The following is a 24317-nucleotide window of genomic DNA, read 5'->3' on the forward strand; positions in this document are numbered from 1 at the left end:
ACCCCTGATTAACCGTCACTTCGGTTAACCGACCGTTCTAGTCGGCAAATTTCAAATGTCCGCTAGTGATGTGGCACTACAATATTTGGCTATGTTTTGGCTATTTTAATATTATTTTTGTTAAATTTTTGCGTGTTTTAGCTGGCAAATGGTCGAGCCAGACCATTGAAGGGAGGCCAGTATTTAAACGAGACTTAATTTTCTAATTATGAATGGTTGTTTGTTTTGTGAGCAATAAAATAATTTAAAAATAATTTTTAACGATACAATAGCGACAATTATTATTTAAAACAAAATTTTGTTAGGCTTAACATCGATGAAAATTCAACGCAAAGTTGGTTAATAGCGATATACTAATATACTAATTACATGGGATATACTAATATACTATAGTAATAATGTATTTTTTTCATTCTTTTCGGTTATCCGACCAACCCGAGTCCCCAATTGAGTCGGATAATCGATGCTTTACTGTATTGGTCAAATTACGTCACATGTTAAGTATTTTTACACAAAATACTTAACATTACATTTCTGAAATTTTGAACTAAAATTTGAATTCAGATTTATTTCCTAATTCATTTATTTATAATTTAAAGTTATTAGATAAGCAAAAAAAAAAAAATATAACATTTATAAAAGTTATTTAAAGTAATTCTGGAAAAAGTTTTATTTACAATAATTAAAATAAATAGGAGCCATTTTATTACATTGGATTTTCCACATAAGGAGAAGATGAAATAAAGCATTGGAAAATTTGCAAGATGAACTATTAAACTTATAAAAGGTCTTAGACAATAAATTGAACAGAAACAAACAGCATTATCTTCAGTTATTCCAATATTTGAAGAAACAGTTGAATTTGCATGATTTCAATTATTTGGGGATTTACATTTTCTTCATAATTGTATAGTGTTTATAAATAAAAAAAGAAAATAGTTTGATTAACTTTAAATATGATTATGAGTTAGCCAGGGGTACAGATTTGAAGAATTTGGTACCACTTAATCGGCACAGATTAAGTGAAATCTGTTCTCTGGGTTTCGGATCGAGGGATCCGGTCTCTAGTCGAAGGATGGCCTTAAGGGCGTTTAAAATGGATCCAAATCTTGAGATTCAAATCCACCTCAGGATGATGACACCAGTTAATCAGATTTGTAATATGCAGATTAACACGTGTATGGAATAATTTAGGAGATGATAAGATGTTTTTGATTCAGATACTTGTGAGACCATATCTTTAACATAAAACAAATATTTAATAAACAAAAATAAAATTATACAAAATAGACCTTCGAATAAAGCTATTTATCACGGAGAGAGAGAGTTCGCAATTTCTGTAAAAACCATACTACTTCACTATATTTCTATATTCTTCTTCTTTATTTCAGATTCTGGTTCTGGAGGAGTGTTCTTATCTTGGTTAGTTCTTTAACGGCACATAAGTAAACATTTTTCTTCTATTATAAAAGACTCATTAACAACTTTATAAGAACTATGGGAGTTGAATATGGACGTTGGCCGTAGGGAGATGATGTGGAATACGTCCTCCTTCTATCGAATTTCTGGCATACTCCCCGAATGATACTAAAGAATCCCCTTTTTGGATGTTTTTCTCCAATGAGAAAATGGTATTATTCCCACATGTTTAGGAAAAGTGGGGGTTTACAGAGGCGTTGACTGTTTCCAGGGTGACTAAAATTTTATGAGATAAGGGAGAAAGAAAGAGGATGTTCAACTTCTGTAGAAGGAAGTGACTTTTACCAGTTTCCTTCGTTTTTGAAAATATAATTTTATCATCAAAATCGTAGAATATGTTCGTCTAAAATTTACTTTTTTGATTAACATTTTGAATAATTATGTGGTTGGTGTTTTGAATCTCACGTGATAGTTAAAGCATCAGTTTACCACTCTGAGGGACCGAGACTCAAATTCAGGACCAGGCAAGCAGACTTGGAAATTTTTATGGGCAGTTTGTTGTAGATATGTTAGGCCTTATTCAGCAACTCTGTTGTGGGCTTTGAGTTACAAAGAGTTAAAAATGAAGGAAAAAAACTATTTAATTATATATTTTTTTTAAGTTATTGTAGAATATCTTGAAATTAATTTATAATACTATTTGATATCTAAAACATTAAGTTATGAAAAATTACATAATGATTATTTTAATTTTGTTTGTTGTTTTTTCAATACAAAGAAAAATAACCTTAATAGTAAAAATACAAAAATCATTTAGATCTCCTTTAAATATGTTTAGAATTTCCATGCATAATGAATAAGATTTTTAATAATTCTGATTTTAATAATTTTCAAATATTGCAAATTCATATTTGAAAATTTTAGAAACATTTTAAAATAATCATATTTATATTTAATAATAATTGATTTTAAATAAAATTGAAATCTATTCATTTTCAAAACTATTCTTTAATATTATAAATTTCATTGAGTTTTTGAATTGTTTAATTTAATTGAGAATTTCATTGTGGTTAAATAGTTTTTGTCAACATTGAGTTGTTGACAAAAGTTATTTAACTACAACTCCTGACATTCTTAATTAAAATTAGTTTAACTAATTTTAATTAAGAATATTGTATTTCATAATTAATATAGTTTGGATAGACACAATTTAGATATCAATATAAGATAAAAGAAAACACTTATGGAATAGTTTTCTTTTTTATTATACAATATATGGATATTTAGACAATAGAATTTTTATAATTTAAAAATTAATTATTTATTTTATAATAAATTTAATAATTATAAATAGTTAATTTTTAATTCATACATTTCTAACATTTAATTTGGTATTGGTCATTAAATTTAATACATGATGGTAGCATAACTCCCTACCTCTAGTCAAATTAATTAATTTCTAATATTTAATTAGAGCCTTTACATAGTCCAAGAATTTGGCATATCGTTTGGCATGTTTATTATATAATGGGCTATGGTTGTTGATGTTTAAAAGTAATATGTGTGAACACAAGTTTGGAAAAATATGTGATTGCAAGTGACACTAAGATGCTAGTGGAAAAAGTGCTAAACACAGACTGATGGAGCATGCGCACAATTCGGGACTTTCCTTCTTTTTGTCACTTGTTATACAAAACATTGCTCGTTAAGCGAGGCATTTTTTTTACAATTTGTTTTGCTTATTATGCAAGGTTCCACTGTATTTAAATTTTATTTAATATAAAAAATCTTTTAAAAATTTAGTTTGAAATACAGTTTAACCTAATTATAACATCATCCATGGGACCAGCAATTTTTTGACATAACCGAGTGTCATTGTGTGCGGGGTCATAATTTTAGTCTCATAAAAAGTACCAAGTGTGTTTAAGAATCTATTATAAAATCCATTCTAATTTAACATCGTATGTATTACCATAAAATTATTTTATAATGGTAATACAGTATACTGTATCTATTATGGTAATAATAATTTATTATTGTATGTATAAAAGTGCAAACTAAATGTTTAAATCAACTTTATTTACATTATTATGTCTAAGTTTACGTTGATGTAATTAAAAATTTCAAAAATTACCTTTTATATTTTCTATTTGTCTTAAGTTTCGATAATGGTGGTACTTCCTGTTTTGAGAATAATGTCAAATCAAAAGGCAACAAAAGGTTAAATTAATGTATGCCAATTAAAAAGACACAATAACAATATTCACTTTAAAAAGTCAGTTATTTTAGATTGTAGATGTTTTTTACCTAAAAATTGTTTATCAATGTCATTTTCTAAATCAGTGTTTTTCAATCTTCTTGAATACGTGATCGCTTTGCAAGTTAAAAACTTCTGGCGACCCCTAGGGCCATATTAAAATTATATCAGTGATTTTAAAAACTATGTATTTAATTTTCTTTCTGTTGAGACCTAAATATTGATCAAAAAACCAATTATACTGTAAAATAAACAGGCATTTATTGTAGTGTAGGACCTACAAACACTTGTCTTTTTCGTTTACCCGCAACCCCCTGGGGGTCGCAACCCACAGGTTGAAAAACACTGTTCTAAATCATAGACTTTGATCATTATTTCCGATAAAGTTTTTTGAGACCTGTAAAAGATTTTCAATAATTTTATTGCATTGCATGCTTTCCTGGTTGACAGCACATCATTTTCTCTGTCTGATGTTTTATCTTCATCATCCTCATTTTTTTTGTCTGAAGATTTAATTTGCTCAACAATATCTGTATCTATATAAAATAACACGAGTAACTATGGAGACTAACCAATTGTCACATCGTTTAAAGATGTGACAAACCTCATCTCACGAAGTCAGGTAGTGAAAGTACCATCCACAGTCATTCTAGGAAGTAGACTCTGACCCTAGAAACTGAACACATAGTACATATACTGTATTTTCTTTGTAAAATAAAATTCATAATCTAATTTTGTAAATCTGGGAGTGATTTAAATATGACATTAAAACAGGGTTTTATGGCATTATGAGTGGGTTTTTTTAACATTTTCTAGTATAGTAAAATCATGGGACCTTTAAAAATTTGACGTTATATTAGGGTTGTTACATCTGATGATGTTATAATTGGGTTAAACTGTATTTACAAAATATTACAAATGAAGGTGAATACAAAATAATTTTAGTCTTATGAATCATTTACAACTACAGGAACACTATTAAAACAATTTATGAAAGTAATTTTTTATCATTTTGGGTGAAGAGTTTGCAATAAAAGGTTGACTTTTATTTTAATAGGTTGACTTTTTATTTAAGGTTGAATATTTTAATTACCATATTTTACAGTATATAAGATGTATCCTCATCTCACTACATAGTATTTTGGAAAAAGTATTTAGTGTAGTAAAGCCATTTTGCACCTTTGGTACTTCCCTAAATTTGTTTTTACTGTATTTCAATTGAAATGGGTAAAATTAGAATGCACACTTTTATCTATCAGGGAAAAAGAGAAGTTTAAAAGAAGTTATTTACAATTAAAATTTATCATTAAACTATTTAACTTGCATACAAAATTTGCTTAGCTGTAGTAGAAATAATAGTGAGGTTTCGGCCTAAGTTTTCATCTCTAAAACGTGAACGTCAAACGTCAAGCATCGCTTACAAGATAGCAATGTTTGACATTCACGTTTTAGAGATGAAAACTTCAGCCGAAACCTCTCTAATAATTACAATATGTTAAATTAAACAGTAACATTTTTATTTAAGATTTGGACTAGGTAGAGGCTACCCGTTGCCTATTGAATGCTGTTTGGGGAATTCTTTAGCTTATGGGATATTGAAACTTCACATATAACATGTAGGAAAATTTTTTTTAGCCTTTTTTGGATAAAAGTTTCACCTTACAGGTCATAAAATTTGGTATGTTTCTGTAGCTGTGAATAACCATATGTAACAAGAATACAATTATTATGTGCTTGTTTTCATTTGTAATATTTTGTAATACAGGTTGTATATTTCCTTAATTAATTGCAAAAGACTACAAATGATACCACTTTCTTACATATATGAGTTTGTTTTACATCATAAAGATTTGATATGGAAACCATGTGTAACTCAGCAAATATTCACATGGTAATTCAATTCTTTCCATATTTTTCCCAGCATATCCCATCATGTTATCATGATCATCAGTTCTTGAATCCCCTCTGTTTAAATTTTTCTACATCACTTGATAATGGTGATACACATGATTCTTTTTATAATCTCACAGAAAGAAGTCATATGGAGTTAAATCTTGTGATTTTAGTGGCTATCTTGTGAAATATTTATTCCTCTTTTTAGTATATCTGATTCAACACAGAGATAGCTTAGTGCTCAGTTATGCCCAAATATCATTACAAAGTTTTCCTATCTGGAAATGGAAATGCGGTGGCATCCCATTCTGTTAGAAAAGAGAGTCATTAGAATCTTCCTTTACTTCAGGCATCAACCATTGCTGCAACAAGTCCAGATAGGAATGCTCATTAGCTGTGCCCTCAGTGAAGAATGAGTTTTTAAATTTTTTCAAATGACAAAATATTACAAATTATTCTTTCTTTTGGTAACACCTTTGGTAAATTGTGCTTGTGCTGAATGACTTTGTGAGGTATCTGGATAACTTCAATTTAACTGTTGTTCCTGTTGGCTATCCTACTTGTGTGAAATGTCATTTAATTGCTGGAAAGTGATTTGTGAAATTATCTTTTTATGTCTCTTGTTACAGTTGGCAACAAAACTGGAAGTTGTCTTTTTTTTTTTTTTTTTTGAATGTAGTTGTAAGGAATCCACGCTCAACTAACAGACATTTATTTAATTAAAATATTCATTTTGGTTTATTTGTCTGTCTCTCTCTTCAAATCTTTATTTTATTGGATTTATCTTTAAAATCTTTTTAAGAGTGTAGATAAAATCAATAAAATAAGGGACTGAAGAGGGCCAGATAGTAAGCTTAAAATATACATCCTTAATTAAACAAATGTCTTTTGATTGAGTGTGCTTTCTCAACAGAAGGACCTTTAAATACATTTGAAAAAAGAGAAGTGAATGAGAAGAAAACTAAAACTGAAAGTGCTTTTCTTTGTCGTCTTTTAACATGAACGGCTTCTTAAGCATCTTATACAGAACTTTCCACACTGATTTCATTGGCATTTCTTTTGTAGGTCATGTGATCATCTAAGTGTTGATTTCTTCATACTCATTGTGAACATGTCTCTGATCCACTCTACCTTCTCTTCACTCATATCAGAATGACCACTCGTGTTTTGTGGACTGTTGACAGGCAACCTGTGGTTATTAATTTCTTACGTCAGTTGTAAATTAACTTCCTGCTTGGTGCCTGCACAGTCCAGAATATTTATTGAACATCTATAGTACACTTACGTTTATCAAACTCTAACATACAGAATATCTTTTCAGCACAAGAGGTGCATCTTTGCAGTTACTAACACCAACTAAGAGTGAATGATGAAACTGTCAGTTTCTCTTTCTAATATCACTTTTCTCTTTATGAATAGGAAAGTGATATTTACAGTCATTGTATAATAAATTAAGGAAGGTGTTACTTGCCTTCATGTACACCCTGTATAAAAATTATAAAAATCTTTCAAATTATAATTAATTATTTGTATTTTTACTATCTTATATTTTTATTAATGTTCATAGTTTTATTTTTACTCTTAAATTTATAAAAAAAAATTTATTTATTGTTTTTAATTTAATTTTTTGTTTTGCTCTTTAGATTCAATCAGCAAAATAAAGAACTTCGTTTTGGAACTTTTGTCTTTGGACCTGTAGCTATGAGATTGTTTTATCATTTGGGAAAACCAGATGTTGTATTAAACTGCCTACAAGATAAGGTAAAAATTTTCAAAATGTTTTTACATATAGTTTTGTCATGCATGCACTGCATGACGTTGTACACCCACATCACACTTTGATGTGGGTATACAATGTCATGCAGAGCATGCCTGAGTGTACACCCACATCAAAGTGTGATGGTGAACACATATTACTATTTAGCTGTTTATATAGGGCATCCCACGTACTGGGTAGGTCAAGTTTGGGTGTGTTACCTGGCTCCAAGGTTGTTGTAAGGAGAGATTCCGATATGACGTTTCAAATTCTTACATAATTGAACTTTGATCGTACACATAATGATTTAATTTTGATTTAAATGATGCTTATTTCATTTATGTTAGAATAATATGTTCTATAATTTAAATCTTGTTTGTGTGAAGATGATAGATATAAGTATGTTGAAAGTGCTAGTGCCACTCTCAGTATTGTTTTTACTTTCTTTTATATTATAGAATTATTTTTTAAGCCCTTATTTTGAAAGTTATGTATCCATATTGTGTTAGTGTTGGTTTTTCATTGGATGCTGAGTGCTTCATAAATTAAGATTTTATCAGTGGCGTGCCGTGACATTTGATGATAGGGAAGCTCTGTTTCTGTAAGAAGCCAACTTCCAGGGGCAATCAGTCAGCGATGGTCTAGGGTCCATTCGTAATTGTTTGTTCGATAAGCCAGTAAAAACCGTTGACTTCTCTAAATGTATTTTTAATTAATAGATTATCTAACACACTTAATAAATAACAAGTTCAATATAATTAACTCTGTTATATTAGATTTAATAGATTCTCTACGCCCTCTAAATGCCAATTCTTGCTTCGATAATATCTACTANAGGGAGGCCAGTATTTAAACGAGACTTAATTTTCTAATTATGAATGGTTGTTTGTTTTGTGAGCAATAAAATAATTTAAAAATAATTTTTAACGATACAATAGCGACAATTATTATTTAAAACAAAATTTTGTTAGGCTTAACATCGATGAAAATTCAACGCAAAGTTGGTTAATAGCGATATACTAATATACTAATTACATGGGATATACTAATATACTATAGTAATAATGTATTTTTTTCATTCTTTTCGGTTATCCGACCAACCCGAGTCCCCAATTGAGTCGGATAATCGATGCTTTACTGTATTGGTCAAATTACGTCACATGTTAAGTATTTTTACACAAAATACTTAACATTACATTTCTGAAATTTTGAACTAAAATTTGAATTCAGATTTATTTCCTAATTCATTTATTTATAATTTAAAGTTATTAGATAAGCAAAAAAAAAAAAATATAACATTTATAAAAGTTATTTAAAGTAATTCTGGAAAAAGTTTTATTTACAATAATTAAAATAAATAGGAGCCATTTTATTACATTGGATTTTCCACATAAGGAGAAGATGAAATAAAGCATTGGAAAATTTGCAAGATGAACTATTAAACTTATAAAAGGTCTTAGACAATAAATTGAACAGAAACAAACAGCATTATCTTCAGTTATTCCAATATTTGAAGAAACAGTTGAATTTGCATGATTTCAATTATTTGGGGATTTACATTTTCTTCATAATTGTATAGTGTTTATAAATAAAAAAAGAAAATAGTTTGATTAACTTTAAATATGATTATGAGTTAGCCAGGGGTACAGATTTGAAGAATTTGGTACCACTTAATCGGCACAGATTAAGTGAAATCTGTTCTCTGGGTTTCGGATCGAGGGATCCGGTCTCTAGTCGAAGGATGGCCTTAAGGGCGTTTAAAATGGATCCAAATCTTGAGATTCAAATCCACCTCAGGATGATGACACCAGTTAATCAGATTTGTAATATGCAGATTAACACGTGTATGGAATAATTTAGGAGATGATAAGATGTTTTTGATTCAGATACTTGTGAGACCATATCTTTAACATAAAACAAATATTTAATAAACAAAAATAAAATTATACAAAATAGACCTTCGAATAAAGCTATTTATCACGGAGAGAGAGAGTTCGCAATTTCTGTAAAAACCATACTACTTCACTATATTTCTATATTCTTCTTCTTTATTTCAGATTCTGGTTCTGGAGGAGTGTTCTTATCTTGGTTAGTTCTTTAACGGCACATAAGTAAACATTTTTCTTCTATTATAAAAGACTCATTAACAACTTTATAAGAACTATGGGAGTTGAATATGGACGTTGGCCGTAGGGAGATGATGTGGAATACGTCCTCCTTCTATCGAATTTCTGGCATACTCCCCGAATGATACTAAAGAATCCCCTTTTTGGATGTTTTTCTCCAATGAGAAAATGGTATTATTCCCACATGTTTAGGAAAAGTGGGGGTTTACAGAGGCGTTGACTGTTTCCAGGGTGACTAAAATTTTATGAGATAAGGGAGAAAGAAAGAGGATGTTCAACTTCTGTAGAAGGAAGTGACTTTTACCAGTTTCCTTCGTTTTTGAAAATATAATTTTATCATCAAAATCGTAGAATATGTTCGTCTAAAATTTACTTTTTTGATTAACATTTTGAATAATTATGTGGTTGGTGTTTTGAATCTCACGTGATAGTTAAAGCATCAGTTTACCACTCTGAGGGACCGAGACTCAAATTCAGGACCAGGCAAGCAGACTTGGAAATTTTTATGGGCAGTTTGTTGTAGATATGTTAGGCCTTATTCAGCAACTCTGTTGTGGGCTTTGAGTTACAAAGAGTTAAAAATGAAGGAAAAAAACTATTTAATTATATATTTTTTTTAAGTTATTGTAGAATATCTTGAAATTAATTTATAATACTATTTGATATCTAAAACATTAAGTTATGAAAAATTACATAATGATTATTTTAATTTTGTTTGTTGTTTTTTCAATACAAAGAAAAATAACCTTAATAGTAAAAATACAAAAATCATTTAGATCTCCTTTAAATATGTTTAGAATTTCCATGCATAATGAATAAGATTTTTAATAATTCTGATTTTAATAATTTTCAAATATTGCAAATTCATATTTGAAAATTTTAGAAACATTTTAAAATAATCATATTTATATTTAATAATAATTGATTTTAAATAAAATTGAAATCTATTCATTTTCAAAACTATTCTTTAATATTATAAATTTCATTGAGTTTTTGAATTGTTTAATTTAATTGAGAATTTCATTGTGGTTAAATAGTTTTTGTCAACATTGAGTTGTTGACAAAAGTTATTTAACTACAACTCCTGACATTCTTAATTAAAATTAGTTTAACTAATTTTAATTAAGAATATTGTATTTCATAATTAATATAGTTTGGATAGACACAATTTAGATATCAATATAAGATAAAAGAAAACACTTATGGAATAGTTTTCTTTTTTATTATACAATATATGGATATTTAGACAATAGAATTTTTATAATTTAAAAATTAATTATTTATTTTATAATAAATTTAATAATTATAAATAGTTAATTTTTAATTCATACATTTCTAACATTTAATTTGGTATTGGTCATTAAATTTAATACATGATGGTAGCATAACTCCCTACCTCTAGTCAAATTAATTAATTTCTAATATTTAATTAGAGCCTTTACATAGTCCAAGAATTTGGCATATCGTTTGGCATGTTTATTATATAATGGGCTATGGTTGTTGATGTTTAAAAGTAATATGTGTGAACACAAGTTTGGAAAAATATGTGATTGCAAGTGACACTAAGATGCTAGTGGAAAAAGTGCTAAACACAGACTGATGGAGCATGCGCACAATTCGGGACTTTCCTTCTTTTTGTCACTTGTTATACAAAACATTGCTCGTTAAGCGAGGCATTTTTTTTACAATTTGTTTTGCTTATTATGCAAGGTTCCACTGTATTTAAATTTTATTTAATATAAAAAATCTTTTAAAAATTTAGTTTGAAATACAGTTTAACCTAATTATAACATCATCCATGGGACCAGCAATTTTTTGACATAACCGAGTGTCATTGTGTGCGGGGTCATAATTTTAGTCTCATAAAAAGTACCAAGTGTGTTTAAGAATCTATTATAAAATCCATTCTAATTTAACATCGTATGTATTACCATAAAATTATTTTATAATGGTAATACAGTATACTGTATCTATTATGGTAATAATAATTTATTATTGTATGTATAAAAGTGCAAACTAAATGTTTAAATCAACTTTATTTACATTATTATGTCTAAGTTTACGTTGATGTAATTAAAAATTTCAAAAATTACCTTTTATATTTTCTATTTGTCTTAAGTTTCGATAATGGTGGTACTTCCTGTTTTGAGAATAATGTCAAATCAAAAGGCAACAAAAGGTTAAATTAATGTATGCCAATTAAAAAGACACAATAACAATATTCACTTTAAAAAGTCAGTTATTTTAGATTGTAGATGTTTTTTACCTAAAAATTGTTTATCAATGTCATTTTCTAAATCAGTGTTTTTCAATCTTCTTGAATACGTGATCGCTTTGCAAGTTAAAAACTTCTGGCGACCCCTAGGGCCATATTAAAATTATATCAGTGATTTTAAAAACTATGTATTTAATTTTCTTTCTGTTGAGACCTAAATATTGATCAAAAAACCAATTATACTGTAAAATAAACAGGCATTTATTGTAGTGTAGGACCTACAAACACTTGTCTTTTTCGTTTACCCGCAACCCCCTGGGGGTCGCAACCCACAGGTTGAAAAACACTGTTCTAAATCATAGACTTTGATCATTATTTCCGATAAAGTTTTTTGAGACCTGTAAAAGATTTTCAATAATTTTATTGCATTGCATGCTTTCCTGGTTGACAGCACATCATTTTCTCTGTCTGATGTTTTATCTTCATCATCCTCATTTTTTTTGTCTGAAGATTTAATTTGCTCAACAATATCTGTATCTATATAAAATAACACGAGTAACTATGGAGACTAACCAATTGTCACATCGTTTAAAGATGTGACAAACCTCATCTNAGCCATTCTTATTCCACACACTAATTTCATTTGAAAATAATAGGCAAGGCCAACAAAACAATTTTTGCATTTTTATGCATCCACAAAGCCATTTTATGTCTTCATACATTTTATCATGAAAATGTCAAACAAATTTTTTTTGTTGACATATTTATATTGGTCTTTCTCTCTTAATAATGTTTTCTTTTTCATTATATGGTCTTAGGCCAAAACTTTTTTGAAATAGATTTTCAATATCACAATTACATTCTAAATTGCTAGCCATAATATAAGGGCTAAAATTAAAAATAAAATTATAAAAACTTACTTGTTAAAATAAAATGTGTGATGGATATAGAATTATACGTACCTAGTACAAAATATTCAATTGTATGAATATACTTTTAAAGAAAATTATAATTAAATATAGTTTTATGAAGAAACGTACATAAAAATAACAAAATATTCTTTACTTTTTAAATATATAGCTAAATGGATTGTTTTAAATATTAAAACAATCCACTTAGTTAAAATTGCTCCCTACCAGTGGCTAATGAATGGAATCAGAGACGGTCCTTGTAGGTGTGCAGGCGTGCATGTGTGCCAAATTCTGAGGGTGCCGATAGTGGTTAATGTCAAATGCCTCTTTTGTCGCATCACTAGCATATCTCAAAGGACGCGATAGAGTTGTTGTAAATTTTAAACGTTTCTCACCATAGCTGTAAAAATCTACATGTGTTAAACTTAATTGTCATTTGTTTTCTAACTAATTTGTTTTAGGACCAGGTGTCCGTGGAAATTTCCAAAATTTACAACTTTTCGGTCACTCTCATTGAATTGGAAAAATTTCTGTCTTTATTACATCTAATATTATGAAGAAATCAGTCCCCACTGTACTCGGTTAGAGATTGGTTCGGTTAAGCCTTTGTTTAAATAAATTCCTACTTTTTCATCAGTTTTATTTATGTCCCCAATTCCCTAATCACTTAATTATTTAACTACTACTTAAGTAGAAATAAGTCAAAACCAGTTACTTTGTACTTGAATATTTTTAGTCTTGGGAAAAAGTGGAAAGACAGATTTTTATGACAACGGATACATAAATCGTAAATTTAAGGAAAATAAATTCTAGAGCTTTTTCTGTATCTGGTGCATCTCTTTCATTCATTAAATTTAGTTGTAAATGATGCTACCAAAGTAACGGTTAATTTTTTAACATTGTACAAGAATTGTACATGTTTTTTTCTACATCCCCTTATAGATGGGACATACGAAATCGTAATATCACTGGTTTAACATTGAAATCTGTAAGTAACATAAGATTGGAGAGCAGAATAAAAATATCAAATATTTTAATGGATTTTTTTTAAACTCCTGTCAACTATACAGAACTATCATAAAAACATATCAGTAAATACTTATCAGTTGGGTTAAGTTATAAATCTATTCATGATTCACATAATCAGGCGAGGGCGGCCAGATATCTAGCGGGCAGGCGGCTAACAGCCGAGAACTGGTCCTAGATAGAATCATTGGAAGCATTATACGTGTGTAGCTTCCACCAGATAAACTGGGTGAGGTTGGTGCTCTGTAAAGTGCATGTGTGAATGAGTATAATCTGGCTGTTTGGAAGCTGACGATATAGCGCTTCCATTCCGCCACTAATATTCGAATATACATAGCAATCTTATTGTTTTTTTCATGTGTAGTATAGAGATTTGTAATAAGATACATAATACGGTAATAGTAAAATATTAATTTTAATTATATGAAAATAATCGCACAACGTGTATTTATTTTTTAGAAAATACAAGGGAAGCGGTGCTTCCACTGCTTCCAATGATGGCACGCCACTGGATTTTATAAGACATGTATTACTATAAATCTCATACTGATAAACATTTACGAATTGTATTTACTTGAAACTGTCCTTTAGTATAAGAGAGATGAAATTAGAATTATTCTAATTTAAAATATTTATATTTAAAGTGTAATTGATATAGAGTTACCATATGACTTAATTTATGAGCACGCATCCTCATTTTAGAGTAAAAATTACTGTCTGCACACATTTTTATGAATTTTTTTATTTTCATATTTTCCAGAGAGTAGATGTTTTTTCTTCACTTTGATGGTACCTGGTGTAAAATGGGAGATTTTTTTTATTGGTAACAATTGAGTAGCTAACTCTTGAATCTTAAATTCAGGAGTTAGCTACTCAACCAATTACATCAGCAATTGAGTAGCATTTTCATTTCTGATATTATATTTTTATCATCAGTTTTTGCTTTGCATTTTTGTTTTTGGTTCTAATTTTGATTTTCATTAGCTTTGTATTTTGATTACATGTGGACTGCATGTAGTATTAGCATTTGCCATTTTATCTGTTTAGATTTATTGAAGCAATTGCTTACTTGATGCACAATAGTAAATGTTAAAACTATAAAATAAATAATGAATTGTTAAATATTCAGAAATCTTCATCACTTTTAGTAAATGAGAATTATGCAATAAAAAATAATTAATAAATAGTAATGCAATAATTTAATGGCTTCAATATTAATGAACTTTAAAATTTAAAATTTCAAAAATTAGATTACAAGTTAAATTTAAGTTTGATATCAATATTGGCAGTTAAACCATTTATAACTGATTTTTCTCATCCATTTAACATTTGGAAATTGAAATTATGATTTTAGCTATTGATTTGCTGACAAATTTCAACTATAAACAATTTTGAATTTAAACAAACAACTTGACACCTGTAAGTGTGAATTTCAGCATATAATGAACAAATAAATTGCCAGTTTTTTTTTTTTTTTTTAATTTTGAATTTGAATTCAAAAATTAATCTTTTCCAAAGTTTTAAATTTCTTGCTGTGATTGGTTAGAAAAAAATCAGTTGACTAACAGTGATTTTAAAAATAGTATAAATAGGCAGTCTTTGTTTGGTATCTTTACTTTTCATTGATGTTCTGCACTTTTTTATATAGTGTGTATGTATATAAATATCATATTGGCCTTAACATTACATAAGTAAGATAACTTTCACTTGTCAGTACATTTGCTTTTTCTGGGTTGGCAATTCTGTGTTCATTATAGCTGTCACATGGTAATATGAACATGTGGACATGGAACATGGGAATGTGAACATGGTAATATCTACTGTGAAAACTTGAAAATCTTTATGGTACAGTGTTTTCCTATGAAGAGTCACTGTAAAATGTGAACTGTAAAATCTACTATTTATTTTAATTTAAATTTTAATAGACTGATAAAAAAATAAGCAAATATTGGTTAAACCATTTAGATTTGCATATAAATACATCAAATTTGTTGAGCAGGAGCAAATAAAAGTCAGAACATCTATAATTGTCAGTAATGGGGAATTAACCTTTAGCTTGTGACAGTGTCAATAGTAATGAATGGGTTAGCCCTTAAGTCCTTAGCTAAAGACATCTTCAACTTTTTCCTTAATAATTTCAGACATTTCACTTCACATATATTTCAGCTTGTTGACTATTGTCACAGTGTCTACTAAATAACACAACTCCATTCTTGCTGATTCTAGAGGCTTCAAAGAAGTTTACAGCATTTCAAAAAATACTTTGTTGGGAAAATGTACATCTTGACCTAGATCTTGCATGATCAAATATGCCAATCTCTTATCCTGTGATGTTGAAAGATCTTTCAGTCAAGTTAGAGCATTGTTTCGACTTAATTGAAACAATTTTAAAATTGAAAATTTCAAACAAACTTTTGTAACATATTATTATGGAAACTACTGTGTATGTAATAATGATATTAATAATAAAATTTTAGATTTGTAAAATAAAAGTTTTAGATATTTTGGTAATTGTGATACATATTTTGGGAAAATTGAGTACCTATTACCATAATTTTTAATGTATATCTATCTGGATCACAGTTATGACATATATATGCAGTACATTTCAACAATTGTATAGAAATCATAATGCACAAAAGCATTATAGTATTTTCTTTATCTAAATAATTTCAGTTCTCAAACATAACTAGAGTTTTATTTCTACAATACAATAAACTAATTCAGTGTTTTCCAGAGTTTTGACATCCATATATTCCTTCTTAAATTTTATAAGTATTCCCTTATCAAAAAAAATCATTTACAAACTATCCAAATGCATCACTTATCACAAAGAGAATTCATATGAAATTTATGATTTATTGGGAAAAATATACATTTAAAATAATTTGTTTCTACAGTGCTACATAAAAACAAGCCAAATGATTGTTGTATTTAATCAGGCTACTTTCTTACTATGGAAATTATTTGGATTATTATTAAACATGAGTCTTTGATATGTTTATATATATGCTAAAAATATATATACTATGAAGACCTTTTGTCTCCCCCAAGGTATGGTATGAATACCACACATATACTTCAATAATTTATGCTTATTTTATATATAATTAATATGTATTGTGCTTTATAATATATGTAAGATTTGTTATTTTAATATCTACATCTTTTTTATTATCAAAACGATTTTAATTTCTAACGATTAATTTTTGTTTTTGAAAAATCAGGAATTGGAAGGATTTTTTGATCAAATATCTTCTTATCATATTGCCATGGATTTGTTGTTTGTTAATAAACGTTATCAAGATGTTTTGGATGTTTATGATGTATTGAGAAATAAACAATTGTATGGTACAAGATATCCTCGTGACTGTGTTGTTTTAGCATTAGCTTCATGCTATAAATTGGTGAGTTTAAATATATACATTTAAATAAAGTTTAAAATATTGATCATAAATACATAATCTAATTATTAATTTGTTATTTTTGAATTAATTTTGACATATTTAAATTTACAGTTTATACCTGTTTCTCCTGAAAAACAAAATTTTGAACTTTTGGCATTTTCTCAATTTTATTGTATTTTCTTCTTCATGAAACAAGAATCCTCTTTAATTCTAATCTAGAAGCATCAGTTTTAAATATTTAATACTTAATAAATTTTATTGATCCAACCAGTTAAAAACTTTTCTAGTTAAAATTAATGTTTTTATTTATTTTTTAGTAAACTAGTTAATATTTATTTAGTTTCTTTTTTCTTTCTGTTTCTCTCTCCAAACTAAAACATCATTTAACTGAATAGTACAGCTTTGGGGAAGTATTTAGTCTGAATATCAAATACTTACTTTTTGACCAAATATACCAAATATGAAATAGTGCCAAATATTTGGTCCAACAGTAATTATTATTAATGCTCATTGCTTTCGTTTATAAATCTTTTATATTATTGTATATAAATTTTAATAACATGTTTTATGGAAGTCTTGAAGAAGAAAAGTAAAGTATCTATAACATTTTAGAGAGTTCCAAATAGTCAATATGATGGTCAAATGGCAATGGTCAAGATGGCAGCCTACTACTCTGGGGGCCTGGGATCAAATCCAGATGGGTTGAAAAAATCNTTGAATATATTTTTAGAATGACCCAAAAATTGCAATGGAGATATTAGCATTAACTCCAACATTAAATTTTGTGACTGTTAAAAACTTAAGAGTAAGTAATGTTTTATTTATTTTATTTTTTTTGCTTTCAGAATCTTTTTACAAAATGTATGTTGCAATTTTATGAAGTAAGTATTATGAATTACTAAAAATGATTACATAATAATATTTATTGATACGTAAAAGTGAACAAAGATTATTTAAATGATTTACTATAATGTGGACTAAAAATCAACCTATTGAAGAACATATTCCTTTGCAAACTAGCAATTCCTATTATAATTTCTTTCTAGACAATACTATAGAATAGTGCACAAAATTTTTGTGAATATATTGATTTAATTGAATATATTACAGTGCATAAATAACAAACATCATTATTTGTGTAGTGCAGAGGTTGATAACCTTTTATGATTGCTGTGCCTAAGTAAAACAATGCATTGGCTTAGTGTTTCAGTTTTATTTTACAAAAAGCTCTTTATTTAATTTTCTAAAGTGCAAGAAAATACATTTGGATGTAGAATAACCTAATCTAACCTAACTTTTTTTAAATTAAAGAAAGAATTTCTATATTTTATTTTATGAATTATGAATATTGTTATTGGTACAAATAAACTTGCAGGAAATTACATAATTTTGAAGAAAAGAATACAGATTATATATTTCTGTCATTTAATCATAAGTGAATCTAATATGAAACAGTATTCATATTTCTGTTCAATCTGGTACAGGTTTTAGTTAATAACTGTTATGGATAGTAAAGAATTTTAAAAGAGTAATGATTTGGTCTTAGAACCAAACCAATGATTTGGTTTTTCAAATGTGATGTCCTTATAAATTACTCTTTTATTGTGTTTTACAAGTCATGTTACATATCATGAATATATGGATTTGCTCTGTGTGTAGCATTGATTGACAATCGTTGTTGTAGATCAGGCAATAGAGCAACCCTTTTTATGTTTTGGACCCTTTTAAGAAAATTTTTTCATCAACCCCTTATATACATATATTTACACTTATGTTTTTAAAATATTTTTTATACAGTAGAGCGTCGATTATCCGAATCAATTGGTGAATGGTGTTGTTCGGAAGATTGATATTTTGGATAACCGATTATGTACGAAAAAATATATTAACCTATCCCATGTTGAAATTTTTCTCCGTTGCGTGTCTCTTTGCGTTGAATTTTTGTCGATGTTAAGTCTAACGAAGACTATTGCATCGTTAAAAATTATTTTTTTATTTTGTACGAACNGTATTATTTAATTTATATTTAACACGTTTTGATATCTTTTAGAAATCTAACTTCTTTGTTGTAGCATTATATCTCACTGATGATAAATAAAAGTCTTGCTTTTAAATTTCAGTTCTTTCATAAATCTGATATAATATGAAGAATTGCTCTTTTAAAGAGCAACATATGGACCAGCATAGTTTTAAAATTTTCATTTTGTACTAGCATAGCAAAAAATCTTATCTGTTGTTGAAATATTTGATGATTGCTAAATCATACAATTTATCTGAATAAATCTAATAAATTGTATGATTTAGCAATCATCAAATATTTCAATATATATATATATAGGAAATTTTTCAGACATAAATACATTATTTCAAGTTTTAAAATTATTCAATGTTGATATTGTAGCATAATCCCTCCTAATTGTTTGTCTTAGTTCTATAACTATTTCGAAGTACACACATTATTTTTAGGTAACCACATAGTTAAAAGTCAAAAAAGTTTTTATCTTAAGCAATATTTAATTTTTAAAACTATTAAAATTTCATAGATGTTTATATATGAAATGCAAAAATTAACACATTCTTTAGCTAATATTTTAATATATATTAAATGTGATGAAAATGGATTAGAATATAAAAGTATATGTACAACTAAATGAGAGTCTGTATGACCCATATTTAATTTAATGTTTAATAAGACAGACTAAACAAATTATAGCCAATCTGCAACAAAGATTTGATTTGAGTAACACTTATGAAAAACTTATAATGCATTTAATATTCCAGAATTACCAGAAAGTCTTACCAACAACAAGAAAAACATTTTCTTTTTGAAGTTTTATTTTACAAATAATGCAGCTGTGATTTCATATATCCCAAAGAATAAAATTGCAACACTCATAAGTATAATATACTAGGATGCTACTGTAAGTGACAATAATCACCAAAAGCCTATTGTGAACTTGATTATAATAAAAACAAATGCACTGCTAATATTTTACACAAGCTTATTCCAATGTAGACTTATAGAAGACAAACAGCGCAATGGCTGATGACAATTTCCTTACTGTATTACTGATGTATCAACCAACGTATGTCTTTATTTTATGGTGTGAAATTAATCCAGAATGATTTAAGACAAAACTTATGATACAAAGAACATCAATTTGAAGAACTAGATCAATTCTTAGTTGAGCTGTTTATACAAGAAAGACTACATTTGCTTTGAAGTGAAAATGCTGAAAGAACTGTCAAGGCATTACAAGGGCAGGACTGCCCAGAGGGTGGCAGGAGCCTGGACAACATACATATGGAACTCTGTAGTCAATTAAATGTTTATTGAAGTAAATGAAAAACAAACATTGTATAGGGACCCCAGAAAGTTGGGGTCCAGGGCAATTTGTTTTTTATTTCCTCCTTCTGGGAATCCCTATGCAAGGGACAGCCAAGACAGAGAAAAAGGACACTAATAAAAAATAAAACATATGCAGATTCTGTCTATCTTCTAAAAATAACAAATGTTTATTTATGCTTCAAAAATTTGTATATAAGTCATGTCTTAGTATTATCAAACTGTAAAAAATAATTTTCTTATATAAAGATATTATCTAATATTAATATTCTTTATACATATATATATATAATTAATTCACTTAATTATTTTTAATTGTTCAAAATTACAAAAAGATATTTTACTGACTCAAATAGTCTATCATTTGACTTGATATCATTCACCATCATATCATGTGTCAGTATAATTGTGAAAATATCCAAATGTGGTAATTATTAAGATAAAAATAACTTTGTAGAAGTCAGTTATGAAAATTAGAATTTCCTGTATACATAGAACTAACACTTTTCCGTTATTAAAATAGATGTTATTCAGTAACTGTGAATAATTAAATCATACATATGATTCTTATTTATTAGGTGATTACATATTACAGTATTTGTAATATATAACAAACATAGTATCACATGGAATAGTATGATATTTTACATATTTACAATAACTTTTTCAATAGCAATAATGAAATAAACTGAAAAATAACTAGTATATTTAGAAAAATACTATATATTTATAATTTCAGAAAATAGGATTTAAATTTCTGTTTTTTATTCATAAACTGTAGAATATTTTTAATTTTTACAAATTAGAACTTTATTACATCTTAATTATTTAAATAAACATATTTGCAATAATTAAATATTGAACTTTAATAATACATGTCTTGCTAGAGAGAATGTTTTTGATTTATTTTGATTATTAATAAATTTTATTGTAAATATACTCAAGAAACTTTTATGTATGTTCAGAAGAACAAATGAAATGACTTATCCAAGGCATGTGGATAGAATACAGAACAAAATTAATTTATAATGTTCATATTTTTAATACAACTAGCCATTGTTTTGTAGATGGCAATACATGATTAATTCATGTATTGCCATCTACATGTATTCATGCCAAATAATCTGCTGAATTATAATAAAGCTAATTTAATAATTAGATATAAAGTAATATGACTAGATGCAGGCAGTTAGGTTGCCATCTCATAATGCCTACCTCTAGTCAAATTACTTTATATCTAATTATTAAATTAGCCTTATTACAGCTTGATAATTCAGCAGATCTTGGATTGTTGTTTAGGTTTTATAACAAATCTAAACAATAATCCACAAACCTAATTTTTAAGGATATTATAGTTGAGGATGTTTGATGATCATTAATTAAACTAATGTAAAAGGATATTTTGATCTTATTTATCAACATTTATTACAGAAAGTTATTGTAAAATAATAATAAACTGTGTTATCAAATTTCATAAATTAATAATACTTCATATCTAAAATTTCATTTTTAAAATTGAGTTATTATCTGATGTTGAGAGTAAAGTTTTGATATATATAAATTTCTAAAGTTATATTTAGATGTAAAAACATTTGATTGTATATAAAAACATTCAAGAGAATTTAATTCAATTTACATTCAATTGTATAGCTTATTGCCTTATCAGAATTAGGTCGTCTTGAGGATGTATTCGCTACATTACGATCAGTTGTTGATCAAGACATTCCAATGCAAATGAAGACAGAAGGAGCTATTACACAGGATACGGTGAGGATTAATTAATTCTGTTTTAATCTAGTTTTTGTTCTTAGTTTAGAAATTTCAATTTATAAATAGAATCAATTATATCATTTAAGTTTTATTAATATATTTTATTTATCTTAAGATTAAAATATACTTTTTAAAGAACTATTAAGTTTAAAGACATTTTTTAAAATGCATTTATGATTTTACTATGAATCATATTTTTTTTCAGAGAGCACTAAAAGGCCATAAATGAATCATGTTTCTAACACAGAGACACTTTTAGGTCTATCCAGCCTTTAGGAGTTATCTTCTAAACATATATCTATAGTACATTAATTTTCATATTGAGTCAAAGTGAGTCATTTTGTTTTTGGAAAGAAATCTTAAAACTCAAATAAGTCAAAAGAAATTTTTTAAAACTGTATAAGTGAAATGTAAATCATCACTAATGTTTCCAAAGCCTTTAACTTCATCTTCGGATGTAATAATCTCTTATAACTGGGAATAATGACTCCCTAATAATCATACAGTTATAACAGGAAACAGGCTCAAAATGTAGAAGTCCCTACTTTTCATTATCAGAAATTTTTAAAAATCATTCCAATAGAAAATCAGCTAATTTTAAAATAACAGAATAGGATAATAGTATTCATTATTGGATTCACTATTAATTGTATGTATTATTAAATAATTATAAATATAAGACTCTTGTTTATTTAGGCAACTACAGTATTGTATATATTATTTGTAATGTATATTACAGACCCGATGGTATGCAATAATATGATATTTTACACATATATATGTAATAATAAATTACACACATATATGTAGCAATGATGTACATATATGTAGTGGTTCCTTGTACTTCAAATTTAATTCATTCCAGGAGGCCATTCAAACTGAATTGTTCAAAATCCAAATCAATATTTTCCTATTAAAAATAATGGAAAGTCAATTATTAATCCATTTCCAGGCCCTAAACAATACCCATTTTGATAAACTTATAACAGCAAATGCACATAATTTAATGTAAAAATAACAGAATTAAATGCCTTAATAATAAATTAAAATAAGAAAACAATAAATAAATTATGTAAATACTGCATAATAAACTGAAAATTGCATTTACTGGTTGCATACAATTGACTTTGACAGTTAAGATCTGCCCCATATCTACCACTTTCATGCTTCACAATAAGTTAGTTCATTTTTTATCTCAATTGTCAATATTACATCCTTCCTCTTAGGCTTCATTGCTTCAGCACACTTCTCAGATTCCATGGTTAATTAAATAAATGTTATATTGAGTTGAATAAAAAGTTTGTGTATTTTTAGCAGCTCTCATTACTTAACATAGACATGTGGTTTAATTATAACAGTTGTTTAATACATTATTGTTNAACAAAATAAATATATTGAAAAATATAAAAACAATAAAAAATTATACTTCAGAAGTTAATTTAGTATCAAAAACGTTAAATAGTTGAGTAGCCCAAGACATAGCCAAAGATTGCAGCGCTACAGCACTGGCGAAAATGTAAATTTGCCGACTGGAATTCTTTCGGATGATTGACGTTTCGAATAATTGACTTTTGGATAATCGACGCTCTACTGTATTTGGAAAGTTTTTAACATGACAATGTTTGAAGTTAAATTTAAATTTATATTGTATTATCTGTGTTAACTAATAACTTTTTTTACCATAATTACAAGAGTATAAAATTGTACTCTTGTACAATTTTATACTCTTGTAACAAATTTTAATAGTTCTTTTAATGCAAACATCATGTACAATCAAAGCCCAGATTTTAAGGTGCAGCACCTCACTTCCAATAGTTTAGTGGAGAAATCAGAAATACTTTATTTGTATTTATTTCATGTTTATATAACAAGTACCATCATTTTTTGCACCTTTTTCATCATGTTTTCCTTCTTTAATGATTTAACATTATTTCTCTCTTTTTCCTAGATTTTTATTATCTTAATTCATAATCACTGTTTTTTTACAGAAAAACAGTTTAAATGTATTTATTTTACATTTATTACTTTAATTAAATTATTACTTTATATTTATAAAGTAATAATTTAATTAAAGTATAATTCTTAAGTTTAATTAAAGTATAAATTCTTTACATAATGATACAAGTGTCAAGATCTAAACTGTACAGATTGGCAAAATCCTTTAAAGATGAAGGTATTGAAACTGATGGAA

General features: G+C 27.3%; 1 protein-coding gene across 1 annotated transcript in view; it reads left to right on the forward strand.

Annotated features, from left to right (window-relative positions):
• Positions 1 to 22729, forward strand: part of LOC111621447 (pentatricopeptide repeat-containing protein 2, mitochondrial-like) — a 29406-nt gene extending 6677 nt beyond the window's left edge. Inside the window, 5 exon segments of the mRNA XM_023363599.1 lie at positions 7213 to 7330; positions 16831 to 17130; positions 17741 to 17815; positions 22007 to 22123; positions 22332 to 22729. Of these exon segments, the coding sequence (XP_023219367.1) occupies positions 7213 to 7330; positions 16831 to 17130; positions 17741 to 17815; positions 22007 to 22123; positions 22332 to 22355 (634 nt within the window). The 3' untranslated portion in view covers positions 22356 to 22729.
• The last annotated feature ends 1588 nt before the right edge of the window (positions 22730 to 24317 follow it).

The sequence above is a fragment of the Centruroides sculpturatus genome, unplaced genomic scaffold (genome assembly GCF_000671375.1).
Source record: "Centruroides sculpturatus isolate CEXI.00-Female unplaced genomic scaffold, Cexi_2.0 scaffold227, whole genome shotgun sequence".
Classification (NCBI taxonomy): Eukaryota; Metazoa; Arthropoda; class Arachnida; order Scorpiones; family Buthidae; genus Centruroides; species Centruroides sculpturatus.